Source organism: Sinohyriopsis cumingii, chromosome 19 (genome assembly GCF_028554795.1).
Source record: "Sinohyriopsis cumingii isolate HCF-2022 chromosome 19, ASM2855479v2, whole genome shotgun sequence".
NCBI lineage: Eukaryota > Metazoa > Mollusca > Bivalvia > Unionida > Unionidae > Sinohyriopsis > Sinohyriopsis cumingii.
This window is the reverse complement of record NC_142979.1, coordinates 63,298,608-63,316,320: the sequence shown is the minus strand read 5'-3', so window position 1 is coordinate 63,316,320 and position 17,713 is coordinate 63,298,608. Positions and strand designations below refer to the sequence as shown.

At 38.3% G+C, this 17,713-nt stretch overlaps 1 protein-coding gene across 1 annotated transcript; it reads left to right on the top strand.

The window, feature by feature from the left end:
* Positions 1-320: 320 nt before the first annotated feature.
* Positions 321-2,367, top strand: LOC149775836 (uncharacterized). The gene is made up of 2 exons (XM_089943528.1): positions 321-1,423; positions 1,668-2,367. Exons 1-2 carry the CDS (start codon positions 321-323, stop codon positions 2,365-2,367), a joined length of 1,803 nt encoding a protein of 600 aa, XP_089799654.1.
* Positions 2,368-17,713: the final 15,346 nt, after the last annotated feature.

Below are 17,713 nucleotides of genomic sequence, written 5' to 3'. Positions count from 1 at the left end.
AAGTGCCCCATAAACATTAATTGACAATATATCTGAGAAATGTTCCTAGACTGCAAGGCAAAGATGATGTGAACTACGTAAGCGGTAAATACTGTTATAAACATATTACACCAGTAGCCCTAATTCGGAACTGCGGGTAGTTTAAGGGCTGTATGCATCTTTCGAAAGGTGATTTTAGAAAAAAGAATAATTTGAAACTTGTGAAAAAGATGTTGAAAAATAACATTTAGTCTGCTTCACATATATTAACCTTCAGCAAAATGTTAATTTCGAAATGTACACATTTAAATTTTAGAGATTGACAAAGAACACCCTGAAAGATGACTTCGAACACGCCTGAATACTACAAAGAAGTGTCCCTGAGGCTGAACAGAGTTCTCGATTCTGTAGGACTACCTGAGGATATTCGTTGGAAGAGAATCAATATGTGGATAGAATCAGAGGAGGTGACGTCGGCGTCTGCTGTTGCATATCATTTTTTTGGGAGTCAGGCGGAGGCAACTACGACCCCTGGCTTAAACTCAGATATAGATCAGGTTTATTGTGTGGACATCACTGCTGTACAGGATCTTCAGAACTGGGCGCCTCGTAAGAAAAGCGTCCTTGTAGTAAGTGACGATAACACACCGCCAGGATATGTAAAGTTGCAGAGTATATGCGATGATCAACCATTACTCGTGTATGATGTATCTGGTGATGGGTACAAGTTAGATAGATATAGTCGCTCAGTTCTCTGCAATGATTTCCATCAACAAGACCAACAGTTTGATGAGCAACATGGACCTGCTAATACATATTTTGCAGGAAATATTATGACAATAGACAGTGTGCCTGCCATGCGTCTCTATGCTTGGCCTGATCAGGCATCTCATTGGCTAACAAGGAACAGACGGTACAACTGGCCATCACAAGAAACAATTGGTGTTATTCAGAAATCGGCTGCGCTTCTGGTTCCAGTGGGTCATAAACTTAGCCAAGAACAACACCTGGAATGGCGAGTATCCATTTCGTATGGGGAGAAGCCCCTCACGTGGCTATTTAATTCAATACAATACAAGTGTTATATTCTATTGAAAATGACAAACAAAAGTTTCATAAAGCCAGTTGTAGGCGATGATGCGCTGAGCAGCTATAATTTTAAAACATGCATGTTTTACCTAATTGAGAACACACCAGCAGCCATATGGCAACCGGATAATCTACTTCTATGTGTTGAGATGTGTTTAAGACTGTTGTACATCTGGATTGAAGGTAAAATCTGCCCGAATTACTTTATTCCAGAAGAAAACATGTTCCAGTGCAAAATGTACGGCCATATACCTGGACAGCTGCTCAGTGTTCTAAGCAATCTGCTGAGAGAGGAGGGTGAATATCTGGTTCGGATATCATGTGACAACATTGGAAAAAAAGCTGATGAGGGCCTGTCAGACCCCTCTCACGGAACTTGAATTACAAGGTGAAGATGTTACACAAGTTCTTTGGACCGCAGCAATTGTGCTGTTTGCACGCTTACAAGATGCTCTAGAAGGTGCTGTTAGAATGGATTCGATTTTTGAGCCCCGTTTATTAAATAGGTTGTTCTTCTGCCAAGAACCACGACAGGAGATAAACACCATATTATGGAAATTTCGTTGTTCTTTTATTGGTTCAAAACTGGCATCTGAAAGTCTTTTTGAGGAAACCCCTGAAAAACATGCCCTGGATATAGCAAATGAGCTTCTCATTTGGGGATCGTCCTCTGATGTGTCATCTGGAAAACTGAAGCTGGTTGCATTTTATTTGGTCCAGGACAATCTTGACATATCCAAGGATGTGTTAAATGAAATACACGAAAATTACAGCTACAAAATATTGGACATGAACAGTAACTTTCAATACACACTTCAAGCAATATTAAGTGAAGACCTATCAACAACACAACTAATAAGTCGATACTTTGCCTTTCCTGTTCACTATCATCCTTCAGAGATTAACTGCACTTCAAAAGCATTAATTCCAGAGATGTTCCGTTCTACAGGGTCTGATGAAGTCGATTCAGATGAAACCTACATGCCAGACATAGTGAGTGTTGACCCAAAACTTTATCTATATTTCCTGGAATTCCTATGTTCTCACTGGCAGAACAAGAGGTTACACAAGAAGGTTGCCCTAGGCAATATGATATATGTTATCCGACATGAGGAACTTATGTTTAAAGTCACTGCTCTTAACTTATTGGCTTATTGTCTGATGCAGGAGGGGGGCTTGGTGAAAGCCTACAATATTCTCTGTAAGTCAGTGAAACTGAAGAATCAACACAACGCTGCCAAATTGCAAATAGCTGCTATCATCAATGCTGCTTTCAACTTCCTACATGGTGGACAGTGAAATGGACATTGTAGTGTATAAACCTTGCACGAATGCAGATTTAGAGAATTCTGACACATATATTGCTCATATCTAGTCAGTCTATAAAAGGGTTCCATTTCTTGTTGATGTTTGAAACAGTTCTCATATATGTGTGAATCTGTGTCTTTGATACATACTTTAAATGATATGCCTTAACGTTTACAAATTTGTTTAAATTATACTAAAAAACTAAACATGTTACATAGTTAATGGACAATTGAGAAGACTAATTTCTCATCAAATGTTATTTGTCACAGCTAGCAGCATCTGTAATATATTTGTGATACAGATATCCTCAAGGAATCCACTCAACTGATATTTTATATCTTTAAACAGGTGAAAGTATTACCTGCAGTCTATTAAATGAATTTACAAAGTAAGATGTAATTATTGTTCGAACTATTATTAAAACTTTTCTCTTAATCTTTTTAAAACAGTCACGATAATATCATTAAGTAATAAATATAGTAAGTAACAGAGATAATTATTATTTCCTTAGGAAAGATTGTAAAAGCAAAAGACAAAAAGTGTCATCATTTTGTACCAAAGAATGTGCTGAATTTATAAAGATTTACAAAACTATGTCTAATGAAACTTTAGCTTGAAAATAGTCGATCTTTCAACACTCTCTTTTCTGTTTACAGTGTGTTGGTTTTATCTGTTTCGTAATTGTAATTATTTATGTTAGATTGCTGCATGCTTACTGCTTTAAACATAGCTGAACCGGCCATAAGGCCAAGTGAGCTTATTGTATGGCACTGTGTCTGCTATGCGTCATTCTTCCGTCCGTTATCAACTACCTCTTAGCACTCTGTAGTCCAAATTTCTGATTCGATTTGGAATATGAGTTTGTATCGTCAAGCGTTTCTTAAAACATCATTGCTATCAGGAACCACCTGTCATGAGAGTCCGGATTTTCACTGCACAGTTGGAATGATTATATATAGTGTAATATTCTGTCTTGAGAAACTGCGATGTTTTGGCAAAATGGGTGATATTACAAAGCAGGTTCTACCGTGTCATTAAAATCCCAAACAAGTCGAGAAAGGAATGAAATCCAAGAATATTAATGAGGCTATCCTGCGTCTGATTGACTAGGCTTGTAACCATTCTGGGGTTGAAATGTATGATCGGATTTTGATCAAACTTTGAACATATCCTTAAACTATCAAGATTTTGATGAATTCAGTAATGAAAAAGTGGATGCAAACTAATGATGTAATCTTTCTTATGTATATTTAATTTGTATTGTTCGTTAATTTTTTACATTTTTATTTCATTATATATTATTGTAACGTAATATTGTATGTTGGGCTTAACTTGTCGAGAATCAAGTTTCTTTCCTGTCTGACTTGAACTATTGATTTGTTTTGTTCGGCAAACAACTAATATATAACTACAATAACTCTTAATATCAGGATCATTATTAATAGAAGTAAGTATGTGTATTTGGATCTGGGTCTAGGTTATTGGAATTCCCCCGCAATTTACATAGTTTACATGACATAATCCAGTTCCTATATTATAAGTTTAGTAATATATTTCTAATCACAGTTACATTTTATTCGGTACATTTTAAGAACTTTCTAGAAGGTTATTTTCCATAATGTAATTTCTTTTAGAAAATGTTAATGTTAACCTGGGGTAAAGTGGAAGGCTATATAATCTTGTTACTGGAAAGATTATTCATTCTTGTTTTAACATCTGGCTGAATCAAGTTATCTCATTGTTCTGAAGTATTTTGATTTAGACGAAGCTAATTCAAAATATTCTTCATGGGAGATATAACGTGCTCTAAATTAATATTCTTGGACAGAGAGTCTTGGATTTATAGTGAAATATAAACAAATGGAAATATTCTCGGATTGTTTTATTGTGATTAAACAAAAAACTGTTGGCACATTCATACTTTACAAGCCATCACAGGCACATTACCACTTTCAGGGCTGGACGTAATTTGGATTTCTGCTAAAAGTCTATTCAGAAGTTTTGTTATTAGGACTTGTGTCTATTATTCTAGGATTACTGTAGGACTTAATTCACAATACGGCACGTTTTTTCATTTTCTCTTTATATTTTATGGAAATAAATTATTTGCTGAATGTTACAAAGCTTGGAGTATCGTACTAAGTGAGCTACTAAGTCATAACGGAGGAACACCTTGTAGATTAATAGAATTATATTAACGTATTTTATAAATGATATTACAATATATTGCTATTGAATAATGAAATAGTATTCATAACCATACCTGCCTAATGGGATCAACTTGCATCACGGGGTGTCTTTTAGTGAAAGACTAGATCATATATATCATCCCAAAAAACAAAATTATCCAACGATATTGAAATTTCTCAGTACGTTATTTTTTCATCACAAAATAAATCGGTCTAAAACTAAAAGTAAAAACAAGTAATTAATTAGAGCACTACTATAGGAAAGTCACGTTTCTCCTTGTGATAATTTCCTATATATTTTATGATTTTATCACTTGATCACTCAGTTATATCCCATAATTTATTTTTCATTCTTAGGGGCAAATGTCAAACATTCTTAAAATAGAAAGTGACACATTTTATTTAGTGTTAATATTTTCAATTCTCTCAGTTATTCTGAACGTGTTTGGGCAAAGTTTAAAGGATATTTTCAACAAATTCATTGGCCTTTCAAGGCGAAAAACAAGTTTTTGAAACTTCAAAAAGGTTTTCCAGTGAACACTTTAAACTGAAGGATTTCTCAATGTTGTGTTAAACATGTGAAATAACCGGATTGTTAGCTTCTCGCATTGGACGTCTAACTGGAGTACATTCGCACAATCGATACTCCTATATTAGAAACAGTGCAAGTATAAAAGTCTCCCAGTCAGTAGATTTCGATAAATTGTACAATCGAATTATTGTCCCCGGCTTTCTAAGATGGTATTGTTATCTCAAACAGCAGCACCGTACACAATGCGAAGGGAGTCTTTTTGTCAGCGTATCGTAAAGCTAGAGTAATCTATAGCTTAATAATAATGATGTGACTATACTAGATCAATGTCCCTGTCAATTCAGCCTGAAAGGACCTACACACCGTTTGATAAATTAGTTAATGAAATCTATCAGTATTCCTCAATATCGACGAATGCAATGGGGTGGGTGTTGGCTTATGAATGAGATTTTGAACATCATGTATATGTGTGTGTATATAGGAGTTGAAAAGATATCATAATACTAATATTCCTTTGTTTCAAACGTTCACAATTTCAGTAAGGAAACACTATTTTCCTGCACTCTTGTATAATGAGAAAAGAGACTGAAGCTATTTTATATAGTTTGTCAAGAATTCATTTAATTAGTATGTTTGAGAACAAAAAAAACTTTTGCCAAATTGAAATAATAATTGAAAATCATACAATATCCCTAATAGATAACGAAGATTTTATTTTCGTGAGTTTTAACACAGATTACCAATGTGATCGAAGATAACTGCAAGAAAATTTGCAAGATGAATGTGCGTATATATAGAACTTAAATAATTACCAGAATGTTAGCATCTACACAGTTAAAAATATTGACATTCATATTATCCAAATATTGCCTAATTATTATCTTTTGGTATTAGTAAGGTATAAATGACCAAGTAATGATAAGCATTATTATTATATTTTCAGTCTTATTATTATTATTATTATTTCAAGGAAGACGTTATATTTATTTACTTGAATACTTACCAAAATTTCATTATTTAAAAGGTCTATGGGCTTAAAGCTCCACTACTGATGATAATACTCCAGAAAGATGTTTGCGAAGAAAGTTTGACGCTTGCAATATGACTGCTCACCAGTGATCTGTCAACAATTTTCGGTCATCCCTATATGACCTTAAGCTTTTAACCACGTGGCAAATCGGCGTTGGCAAGCTAAGTCAACCATCCAGTCAAATTCAGGAGACTGGCAATTTTCTGTTTTGCCGTCAATCTTACGCTTGAAATTGTATATGAAATCCGTTTCCACATATTTCCATATACGAAACATTTCCGTACAAACACTCTGAGGTTCAGACTCCGTATGTAATTTCACCATATAGTTTTCAGCAGTATAGCAATGATTCTTGTGTGTATGTGTGTTTATTTTGTATTTTTAAAGTAGCTTTAACAATTTTTGTCATATCGCATGATTGCTGCAGTGTGTCAGTTTATAGTGATGTCTAGCGGTGGGGCATCAAGCCGCAGACATGTAGCATCATGTCCCACCCGGTCGCATTATCCTGACACCAGGCTGACCAGTTCTAATACTAATATGATAATGCTGAGCACCAAGCGACTCAGCTGCTATTATTATTATTTTTTGTATGTCTTTGGTATGACTCATCCTGAGTTCGAATCCGCTACCTCTCGCATAAGGGTCGGACGCTCTAAGCACATAGGCCACCGGAGCCTTCACAAAAGTTCTGGAATGGTTAAATTTTGGCAGACCAATGACAAGGTATAACGATAGCCAAATGAGCTGCGTTTGCTAAGGAGGTTACCACTAGAGATACAATTTCAAGATTTTACTTGTATTACTCAAGGAATCTAATATCTTGTATGCAGAATATGAGTTTTTCACAAACTATTGATAACATTAAATTCACTGCGGATTCATTTTATTATGTATATTTAAAAGTATATGAATCCCATATATATTTAAATATCGATGTAACTGTTCACAGATAATAGACAATAATCGTGTCATTAAGAGCTTGACACTATCAATAAAAATTCGTCTACCGCAAAATACAAGTAACCTGAACTCCATATTTAATATATGTATCAACCACAAAATGGAAAAAGACACATTTGTAATTAAAGTAATATAGGTATGCAAGCTGCTCATGAAAACGTACTGAATGTAAGATGTTGAACTTTGACAAGTAATATTATAAATGTGAGAGGTTAAATGAACTGGCAAAGGTTTCTCACCTTTACAATAATAAAGGGATTATTCAACGTATATTTCAGTATAATCTGACTCCAAGTCTATTAAGGGTTGGGGTATTATCGAATATATGTCGAAGCTAATCAATGGTAAAGATTATGTTACCAGAGAGCAACTAATTCACCACTATCAACATGATTGCTTGCTACTCAGGACCCAGTAAGCTAAACATTTAACACAATATTTTAAAACAAATAACAGCTCCGATCACAATATATATATATATATATATATATATATATATATATATATATATATATATATATATATATATATATATATATATATATATATATATATATATATATATATATATATATATATATATATATATATATATATATAATGATGACATTCAATATGGCTGCCAGAGTGACCAGCCTAAAAAACTTACTATCGCCGCTCCTCTGGAATGGAATGATCATATCAAGGTGTGGTTGTCTCTTGAAGACGTTTAATGACATCTAATTGTACTTAAATTAAAATGATGTTGAACCGATGGACAATATGGCCAACACATCAGTCATACTGAATCCCTTGTTAACGCTACTCCTCCAAAAGGAAATACGTCGTAGTACGGGGTTTGCACCTGAAGGTTTCTTAGCATGTCCAGTTTGTCCGAAATGTGAATGGTGCCACTCTGATTCCAATATGGATGTCACAGAAACGATATTGAAATTCTTGTAATGGTCATGCCAACATGACGTTTATACTAAAAGACTTCTTATTATGTATAGTTAGTCCTAAATAAAGATAGTGATGCCCAGATAGCTCATATACGGCCAGTGCCCTTGTTGAAATGTTTGTTATAGTTATCCCTCCCGAATGAAGAGTAATATTGCGTTGGGGTTTTCTCCAGAAGACTTTTTATGATCTCTAATTGGTTCTAAATAATCTTTGGGTTGATATGATGCCCAATGTGGCCGACTGCGAGGTCATCTTGAAAATATTGGTACAGTACACACGAATGGATGGTCATATTGACCTGATGTGTTTACCAAATAACATTTTGCTACGTCAAGTTTGTCCGAAATGAAAATGGTGTCATTCAGATTTATATTATTTATGGCAACAAAACTGTTCATTTTTAAAGTCCCACTGTCACTATGGTCATATCTGTATGGGGCTTTCACTAAAATAATTCTCACGTCATTTCTAAATGAAAAGTATGCCGGTATGACATCTAATACGGCCGCCACATTAGCCATCTTGAAAAATTTAGTTATCAGTACTTCTTCTAGATGGCTGGTGATATGGACTTTGTACATTCACCAAAACAATTCTTATGATGTTTAACTGCTACTAAAAATGATTGCTGATGGTCAAAAGTTAGGTCTTCTAGAAATATGAAATTATTTTTATAGAAAGTAATGTTTGAAGGTTTATAATCTCTGACTGAGAGTTATTTATGTTTCTGAAGTCTTTTTTTCTATACATATATATTCAATATGCTTTGGTCTGAGGTCCTTCCTTTTCTTGATGATATGTCTTTTCGAACAAAAATGACACCACCACCAAGTGCGGTAGGCTTTTTCCTGAACATACGGTAGCCAGGTGTTGAAGGAGTACACTGGGTATCGGTGCAGGATGAGTCCATCCTTGTTTCAGTTACAGCCAAGCAATCTACCATTTTCAAGATCAGGAATTCTGACATGTCACCAAATTTATAACGCATGCTGTTTACAGGGAGTATAAGCAGCAGAGGGGGCGAATCCGACATTTTGTCCAATCGTTATTTTGCTTAATTATTACTTTCTGCACTCAGCGGATCCGGTGTAGTCAGCGCTGGTAAAAAAAAAACGACGACGTCGTTGGGGGATCGTCGCGTCGTCATTTGGTTTAATTAACACCTTCTGCGCGTCGATCCCCAGCGTCGTCAGCGTCCGGTAAGCACATCGACGACCGCGTCGATGTCATCGCCCCCTCTGCTGCTAAGTGGTTATTTACAATGAGGGTCTTTATGATCTTACAAACAGAGTGATCACCAACTCCTCTTCCTGTAGATCAATTAGGTTATTTGACTGATCGGTGAGTTTAAAATTAATTCTCGTTAAAAACCGATCATGGCATCGCATATAGACCGGATTAATCGGACTCTCAACGATTAAAAATCCGGGAGGGGCTGTTGGTGAAAATGAATAAAGGATATATCCCTGTTGAGCTTGATTTGATTGATTGGTATCTACCTGGTAACTCCCTTCGATAACATCACACACTAGATTGATTGCTATCACCGATGCGATATTTACGTTGTACGGGGCAATATGCCTACCATCATCCCCGTTATCGTGTCTGAGGATATGAGTTGATGGACTGAGAAAATCATTAAGAGACTTTCTTAGTTCTGGCGCGTTGTATCCTGGAAACTTGAAATCGGGTAAATCGGCTTCTGCGATATTATACTCGGTTAGGAATTTTTGTTTATTATCATCGCTGCTATCGGATATTGCTTTAACGATTCGTTCATTGATATATTCCATGTCTGATATAAGTTGATTTAATGCCTCAACGTGTTTTTGTGCTTTTGTTGCCCGTAGCCGTCCTAGTTGTAATTGGTAATCACGATTAATCTCGGCAAAATAACTATTAATATCACTTAAACTAATTATGGCCGCGTCGGACAATTTAGGAGTTTCCTTATACGAAAATATCCATTGCATTGTATTCCTGTCTTGAAATGTAAACCTACTGGGTAATAATAACACGCTTTTTATAATAGGCAAATCAAATTGATAAGTGGAATCAATCTTATGATACGATTGCGCATTCGTGTGTGAGTCCGCGGGGATTTCATGAGGTGGATTCTCAGGCCATCCTAGTATGGTTCTTATTGAACTGTTATAAATATCAACCATATACCCCGGTGTGCTTATTTCAATCGTCGACGATAACGTCGGTTCATGAACCGTAATAGCGATTTTTGATTCTTTTCCTGTGATCGATTTTATTCTGCGTTGAAATTCTTTATTGATTTGTTCTATTTGGTATGACCCAGTTGGTATTGTAACCTCCTCCCAGTCTGGGGTCCCATCGGGTTTATTTGTCCGTGCAAAAACCAGCGAGTTATTAGGTTGTTGTCCGTTAAATGCGTCCGCTCGGATATTAGGCCAACTGTGATATACTCGCAATTTTGCCAGCGCTATTTCCTTCACTGGAACTGGCGATGGGAAGTTCACACTGAATTCGGGTTTCGTTGACGTTATTGATATCATATTTGTTTGTACCGGAGTGGTGTTCTCCGCGATCCGCTGAAGTAATTGAAACCCTTCGGGGTTCAGCGACATTATTATTATTCGTTGTCTTTAGTGTCTAATTTCAGCAACCAGGTGGTTCCGGCTTCCAGTTGAAAATCCTCGATTTTTGACATCGCGGAGCTATACAACTGGACCATTGTGGAGAATTCAACATCGGATACGAACAAATTATCAATCGATAACGAGATCAACCCGGATAATTTCGAGTATGCGTCGGATACTATTTGATGTTTTACTGTGTACTCGTTGAGTTTTTTCTGAAAACACGATGATATCTTCCTAGTGATTGCGTTGGCGACTCCAGCAATTGTTGTCATCGCGGAGACGGCGATTGGAACAGCGATCGGGGCTATCGTGGTTACCGTGGATAAAATAACACCGGCGCCAGCTACTATACCCGACACCGAGTACACGACCGCGTCGATGGCGGTTATTTTACGACGGTATTTTTTTATTTTTACACGGTATTGTTCGGAAAGCGTTTTCAAGTTTGCGGAAAATTCTTTTGCGGTATCGAATCGATATTGATGTGACGTCGGTGATACCTCTGATTCAATTTCCTTGGTGGTCATTTTTATTTTAAAAGAGCTAGTGTTTTTAATTACTTAGATTCGCTGCAAATTCCACATACCATGTAATGTTTGCCCCGGCTAGATTTCTATCAACGGCATAAATTGTAAACTGTTCAGTTGCGTTCTTGTCTATAATTGTTGATATTGTATTGTTAAACCCGGATGAACTCGACGATAATATATTAAACTGCATCATTGAAACCAGTGTCAATCGATAAATACCCTTAACAGTTGCGGTGATATTTACTGTATTCTGTGTAGGAGTCCAATCGAATGATCCATGCCGAATTGTGTATACTGTGTTGATGATGTTTTCATGAAGGGTTTTTATTTTTTCGAGTTGCTCTGCCATTCTCGGTAGTCTGTCTTTAATCGCTTCAACATCAGTTATAACTATTCCTACTCCCCGCCAACTCGCGTCTATATTATTCTTGTTCGCTGCAACATTAGTTTTGATTGTTTCTATTTCCCGTGTATTCTCGGTCATACTTTTTTTGTTCGCTGCAACATCAAGTTTGATTGTTCCTATTTCATATGTATGCACGTCTATACCTTTTTTGTTCGCTGCAACATCAGTTTTGATTATTCCTATTCCCCGCCAATACGCGTCTATATTTTTTTTGTTCGCTTCAATATCAGTTTTGATTGTTCCTATTTCCTGTGTATGCGCGTCTACACCCTTTTTGTTCGCTTCAACATCAGTTTTGATTGTTCCTATTTCCTGTGTATGCGTGTCCACACTCTTTTTGTTCGCTTCAATATCAGTTTTGATTGTTCCTATTTCCTGTGTATGCGCGTCCATATTATTTATGATCGTTGTAACATCAGTTTTGATTGTTTCTATTTTCCGTCCATGCGCGTCCACATTATTTATGATCGTTGTAACATTAGTAATGAGTGTATTTATTTCCCGTTCATGCACGTCTATACTCCTTTTGTTCGTTGCAACATTAGTTTTGATTGTTTCTATTTCCTGTCTATACGCAATGATATCATTTATAGTTATTGTGATTTCATCCGGCCTGGTATTTTTTTTACCAAAGAATTTATCAAAGTTGTCATCGATCCTGTTAACATTTTTTCGTAACGTGTAAAATTGGCCCGACAGCGTCGTAAACTCCGAAATAGTATTCTTTATTGTTGCAAGATTTGGTTCGGTTACCGTCGGGGTCCCAAAAAAACTAGCGGTAGTGAGTTGTATATCGGTGACAGATTTTTTCACCCGCGCGTCGAATTCGATCATAGATATATTCAACGATGTAAGTCTGTCTCGAACGGATGTTATCTCATTCGTCACCTCCGATATATGTTTACCCGGTTTGAGTCGTCCGTCGCCGGTATACAACGCGATAGTGCCATTGGCGACATTAGGATGTCGCATTAAAACGTCATCCAGCGACACATTACTGGATTTCAATTTACCCTGGCGGTCTTGAAATACAACTATTTCACCTGGGTCAACACTTGTTAAATTCAACGTATCAGCGATTTCATCCTCGATTAGTTTTTTTATGTCATCGGTGGCGGCCGTTTCCGTGGGCTTTTTCAGCGCCGAAACCGGTCGTCCCCAAATATCAATCATTATTATCTAATGTAATTGTCTCTAAATTTCCCACTAGTGTATTCGTTTACAACCATATGAGGTGGTTTTCGCGATGATGAAATCGCCGCGAGTACGTTCAATACCTCACGGCCACATATCGGTGGGTCACTTAATTGCTGTGTTGGCAGCGTGGAATAAAAAACCGGGGCTGAACACACCCGGGTTGAACACGCCCGGACATACCGTATGAACTCTTTCGGCGGGGCTAACCCGTATGAATCAAAATAGACGATCGCACGCGGATCAATCGCGTACGCAACCCAATGAGTTCCCGCTCCGGAGGATCCATCGAGGTTAATTATACCGGTTTCAATATTCCTTGGTTTTGTCGGTAATTGATCCCTCATAAAAACACCTCTGAAGTTTTTTATCGCTAACGCGTTTGCGGCATCTATTAAATCAAAATTAGACATAGGAGTCATAGACTCGGGAGTCAATGACTCCTGAGTCAATAAACGGTTCCCGGTAGTCTTAGACCCTTCCCCGAGTACCATGAATACGGGGTCCCCGGTAGTCTTAGACCCTTTCCGGCCACGGGTCGTTTTTTTTTGTAGCCTTTCCCGGTTGCCTTCTTTAATGCCATTCCCGCCGCGGTACCAACGGCCCCAACGCCGCCGCCTTAGCCACTGCTGGTGCGGCCGCGGCAATCAACGCTGGAATCGCAGCTAACAGCGGAAATATCCCACCGGTCTTTTCCATGTTTTTAATTGCTGCGGCTGAAAAATCTATTTGAACACCTTTTTTATTCTTCATCGCGTCATTGAAATGTTTTATTTGACGCGCCGTCAACGATATCTTATGATTACCACCTGCCATCTGTGACGGCTTCAGCGTTATTGTGGTCCCGCATTGTTTAGCCGACTTTGATCGTAATTTCTTGACTTGACCATCAGTCAACTCTACACTGACGACACTATACGACATTTTATTGTAAACGCGTTTGTGTTTTCAATTACATGTTTTCCACTGGCGCATCAACGATTCTCATTCGTCCACCAACACCTTCTAGCAGCATTGATTTATCGCTGAGAATGACAGCAACCGCTCTGTAATTAACACCACCCGGGGGGGGCTATACGAGCTCGGAAGTGTATATCAACGACGGATTGTCTCGTTAAATCAAGATGTTCCAACGAAAAATAATAAATCGGATACAGCTTTTTAAAATCAAGTTGTGATATTTGCAAACCAGTGTCGACGTTTTGATCACGACCCATATATGACAGCAATCGATGGTACACACGTGCGATATGGTTGTCGTCGTAATTAAGCTGTATATCCTCGGATGGTTCCTGTTGTCCGTTTATTCTCAGCGAAACATCCCTGACTCCTAATTGATCAAATATCATATGGCTGTGTTCTTGACTGCCCAATCGTTCCCTATTCTGTAGCGCTATGAATATATGACGCGGGGCTGAAACGCCTTGTTTTGATGCTAGGTGCCATGTAAACGTATCGGCGACGTTATCCTCTTTAGCATCAGTTGTTACCGCTAGCCAACTCAACAACGATTTCCCTCCCTGTTCCATAAATGCTAACAATCGTGCTTCCGTGGTAACTGATGGAGTCAGCACCGGCATCCACAATGCCATTTTAGTTAAAACGACTTTACCGGCAGCGACGCCAGCAGCATGCCATATTGCATTGTTATCATCGCCCCTTCGCGTCAGCGCGATTGTATGCTTAGCCCCATAGATAACCTTCCTGACATTTCTGCAGAATCCAAATATGTGATGGAGTGGAATCGCGCATGAAAACTTTCGGCGTGGTCTTTTTAGCATCGACATTCGTGCTGCGAATCCCATATTGTAATTATCGTTAAGACTTTTTATAACAGTGAACTCAGCGCCCGGTCTTGCTCTGCGGTCTGGATTGGCTGCTTCAGCTTGATTAGCAATTGCGGTATCTCTTTCCACCAGCACGTTGATGTACTGAAAATGGTCAGCATTATTGGTGGTGTCCTTCGCAAACATCATAGATGGGCCCGCCGATCTCGTGTAATCGTCCGAGTATCTCGCTAACCCAATTATCGTCGTTGCAACATCAACCTCGCGTTCTATTGATTCAATTTCTCGCCCGTCAATAAGATATCTGGCGCTCTCAAATAACGCCATGATACCGTTGTTGACGAAACCAACTCGAACATGATCGTCATCTGCGTATGGTGCATTATCGGCAGCATTTGTCACGAGTTCTCCCTCGATTTCGATAAACGCTTCACACGGCAGAAAGTATTTACTGGTATCTTGGACTTGAAATTCAATTCGCGATCGTAGGTCGGGTTGCGCTGCATAATAAGAATAATATTGATAATCACGGACAGAATCATCCCTGCGCACTGGGGCATCCATATCAAACGCGGGATCAGCGGTACGCGCAAACATTCTATTATTTATCATGTTGATGTTTTCAATTGCGATTTTTTCGTCGTAAATTCTTTGAATTTAAACCACTTCCCGCTATCGCGTTCATGAGCGCGTTGGTTGCCGCATCGGCGGATGGCGAAGTCGCCAACGACGGAGTCGTCGCCAACGACTGAGTCGTCGCCAATGACTCTAATTTTTCTTCCACGGCGTTATTTATTACTTTACTGACATTTGCAGGCATCACTGTCGTTGATGGCATTACCGGTGGTTTCTGTTTTCTTTTTGAGAATCTCTTAGATTTCACCAACGACATTAGTTTGTCCCGCGCGGCTGAAAGCGCCTTTCCGGCAACATCTCCAATGGCACTAATACCCTTATCACGAATAACATCAATAGCCTTCATTCCTAATTGTTTGGCTAACGGCGCTACTTTTGGAGCCATTCTTGTAAATAACCCCGCAATGGTGCTACCGAGACCATCTCCATAGTACACGCGGTAAACAGGCAATCGCGAGTTTACCACGTAGACGAGTACTGGTTTATCGTGGTTGTAGTGTATGATCATCTTTATTATAAAAACACCGGTTTTTCAATTAATCATCCACGAGTTCGTCTATGAGCGTTCGATATGCATTAATGTCCATAATACCGCCTGCAAATAACCGCTTGCAAATATCAGCGGCTTCATTGATTATTTCCGGAGAGTTATTTCCGGCTCGTTTTCCTCCAATTAGTACCTCTAGCCGTGATATATCACTGAGAACACTACCAGGACAGGTAACGCCGTAGGATTCTTTACCAACAGAGTATCCTTTTCCTTTTTTTGGTGTTATACTCTTAACTTCCTTGTGGAATTCATCGTAATCGGGATCACCACGATGTGGTAATGCTTCTTTATGTTTACTCGCTAAATACACTATTCTTGCCCAGTCCTTTAACGACTTTATATTTTTCTCGTAACCGCTATTGATATGCTTCTTATCTCGTATGCTCTTAGCAAAATTGTTGGCAGCAAAATTAATTAATTCTTCCCTGCTGCTGAAGCCTCTAATTTCATCTATTGTGCTCTTCTTGAGTACAATACGGGGTATATTCCCCTCTTTTTCTTCCGGTATTTCTTCTTCTGGTATTTCTTCTTCTGGTATTTCTTCTTCCGGTTCTTTCGCAGTAGCACCTAGTTCTTCTTCATCGGCCATTGTAACATAGGGTTCTTGTGGTTCGGTTATAGCGAGTGGTGGCGGCCTCCGTGTTGTAGCAGCCGCTATTTTTGCAGGAAGTGTTTCTAAAGACCTTTTTGTTTGTTCGGTCTGAGCCGCTATCTTTTCAAGCGCACCAAGAACGGGTACAGTTGCCGCCGTAACATCTTTGGTCGCTTTAGTTACCGGGGCAAAGAGTTGCTCGCTTCCAACAGTAAAATCGGTTTGTAGTTGCTGCCGCGTTTGAAGTTGTTCTCGGACCCTATCTCGTAACGGTATAAACTTTTTAAGCGCTGCTAGCCGCTCTCTGGCTAGCCGAGTAGTAAGTGATTCGCCTACCATTATTGCAATTGCGAAGCAATTTCTAATTTCTCGCCGGAGTTTTCGTCTATAATCCTTCTAATGTTTTTGATCTTGCTAGAAATCTCCCGGCGTCGTTCATAAACACGTCCGAGTTTTTTTCGTATTATTTCAACGGCAGTAAATAGTCCAATGAATGCATTTGCGTCATTGTGGTACAAGTTTTCATTAATCGTATGTTGTAATCGTTTTATAAAAAAATACTCGCGGGCCAGGGTAAAACGCCCCCGTTTCGACTGTTCGTTAATAATCTCATAATCGGATAATATTTTTTCACTGTCGAGACCATCAGATAATTCAATTCCTTGATTTTTTAATTTTGAAATCTCGGCTAATATATTATTGATGTCTTCGATATTCATTATTCTTATAGAACATCTTATTTCTAATATCAAAAATTTTAATAAAATTTAAGTTAAAATTTAATAAAATTATTGGGGTCATTTTTGACCCCGTTTTTTGTATGGACAGTACAATGCCGTAAATCTCCACTCGAGTGTTGTGGCAGATTACAGGCATACATAGACGGTACAATGCCGTAAATCTCCACTCGAGTGTTGTGGCAGATTACAGGCATACATAGACGGTACAATGCCGTAAATCTCCACTCGAGTGTTGTGGCAGATTACAGGCATACACATATACTTAATTAAGGACATTCACATCTTGGAACCCTAAACATACATCTCCGGGGGGGAGGCCTAGGGTGACAAACGTCATCGTAGACCTCCCAGAAGATATGTTTAGGGACATCACTACATGGATGAATATATTTACAATGAAATGATTGATGGATGATGGGACGGCACAAGACAGCACAAACATAAAACGACGGGGCGGAACTCTACGGCCAATTCAACCAATCAAAAGCAACCCAATTAAATTAACCCGGTTGCATGATTGTAAACAAAAGACAACCACACGCCAGGGTTAAGAGCGTGGGTTAGTTTTGATTAGTTGAATTGGCTTTCGAAAGCCCCAGGCTTATAACGAGTCATCTTATATATAAAGTGACTA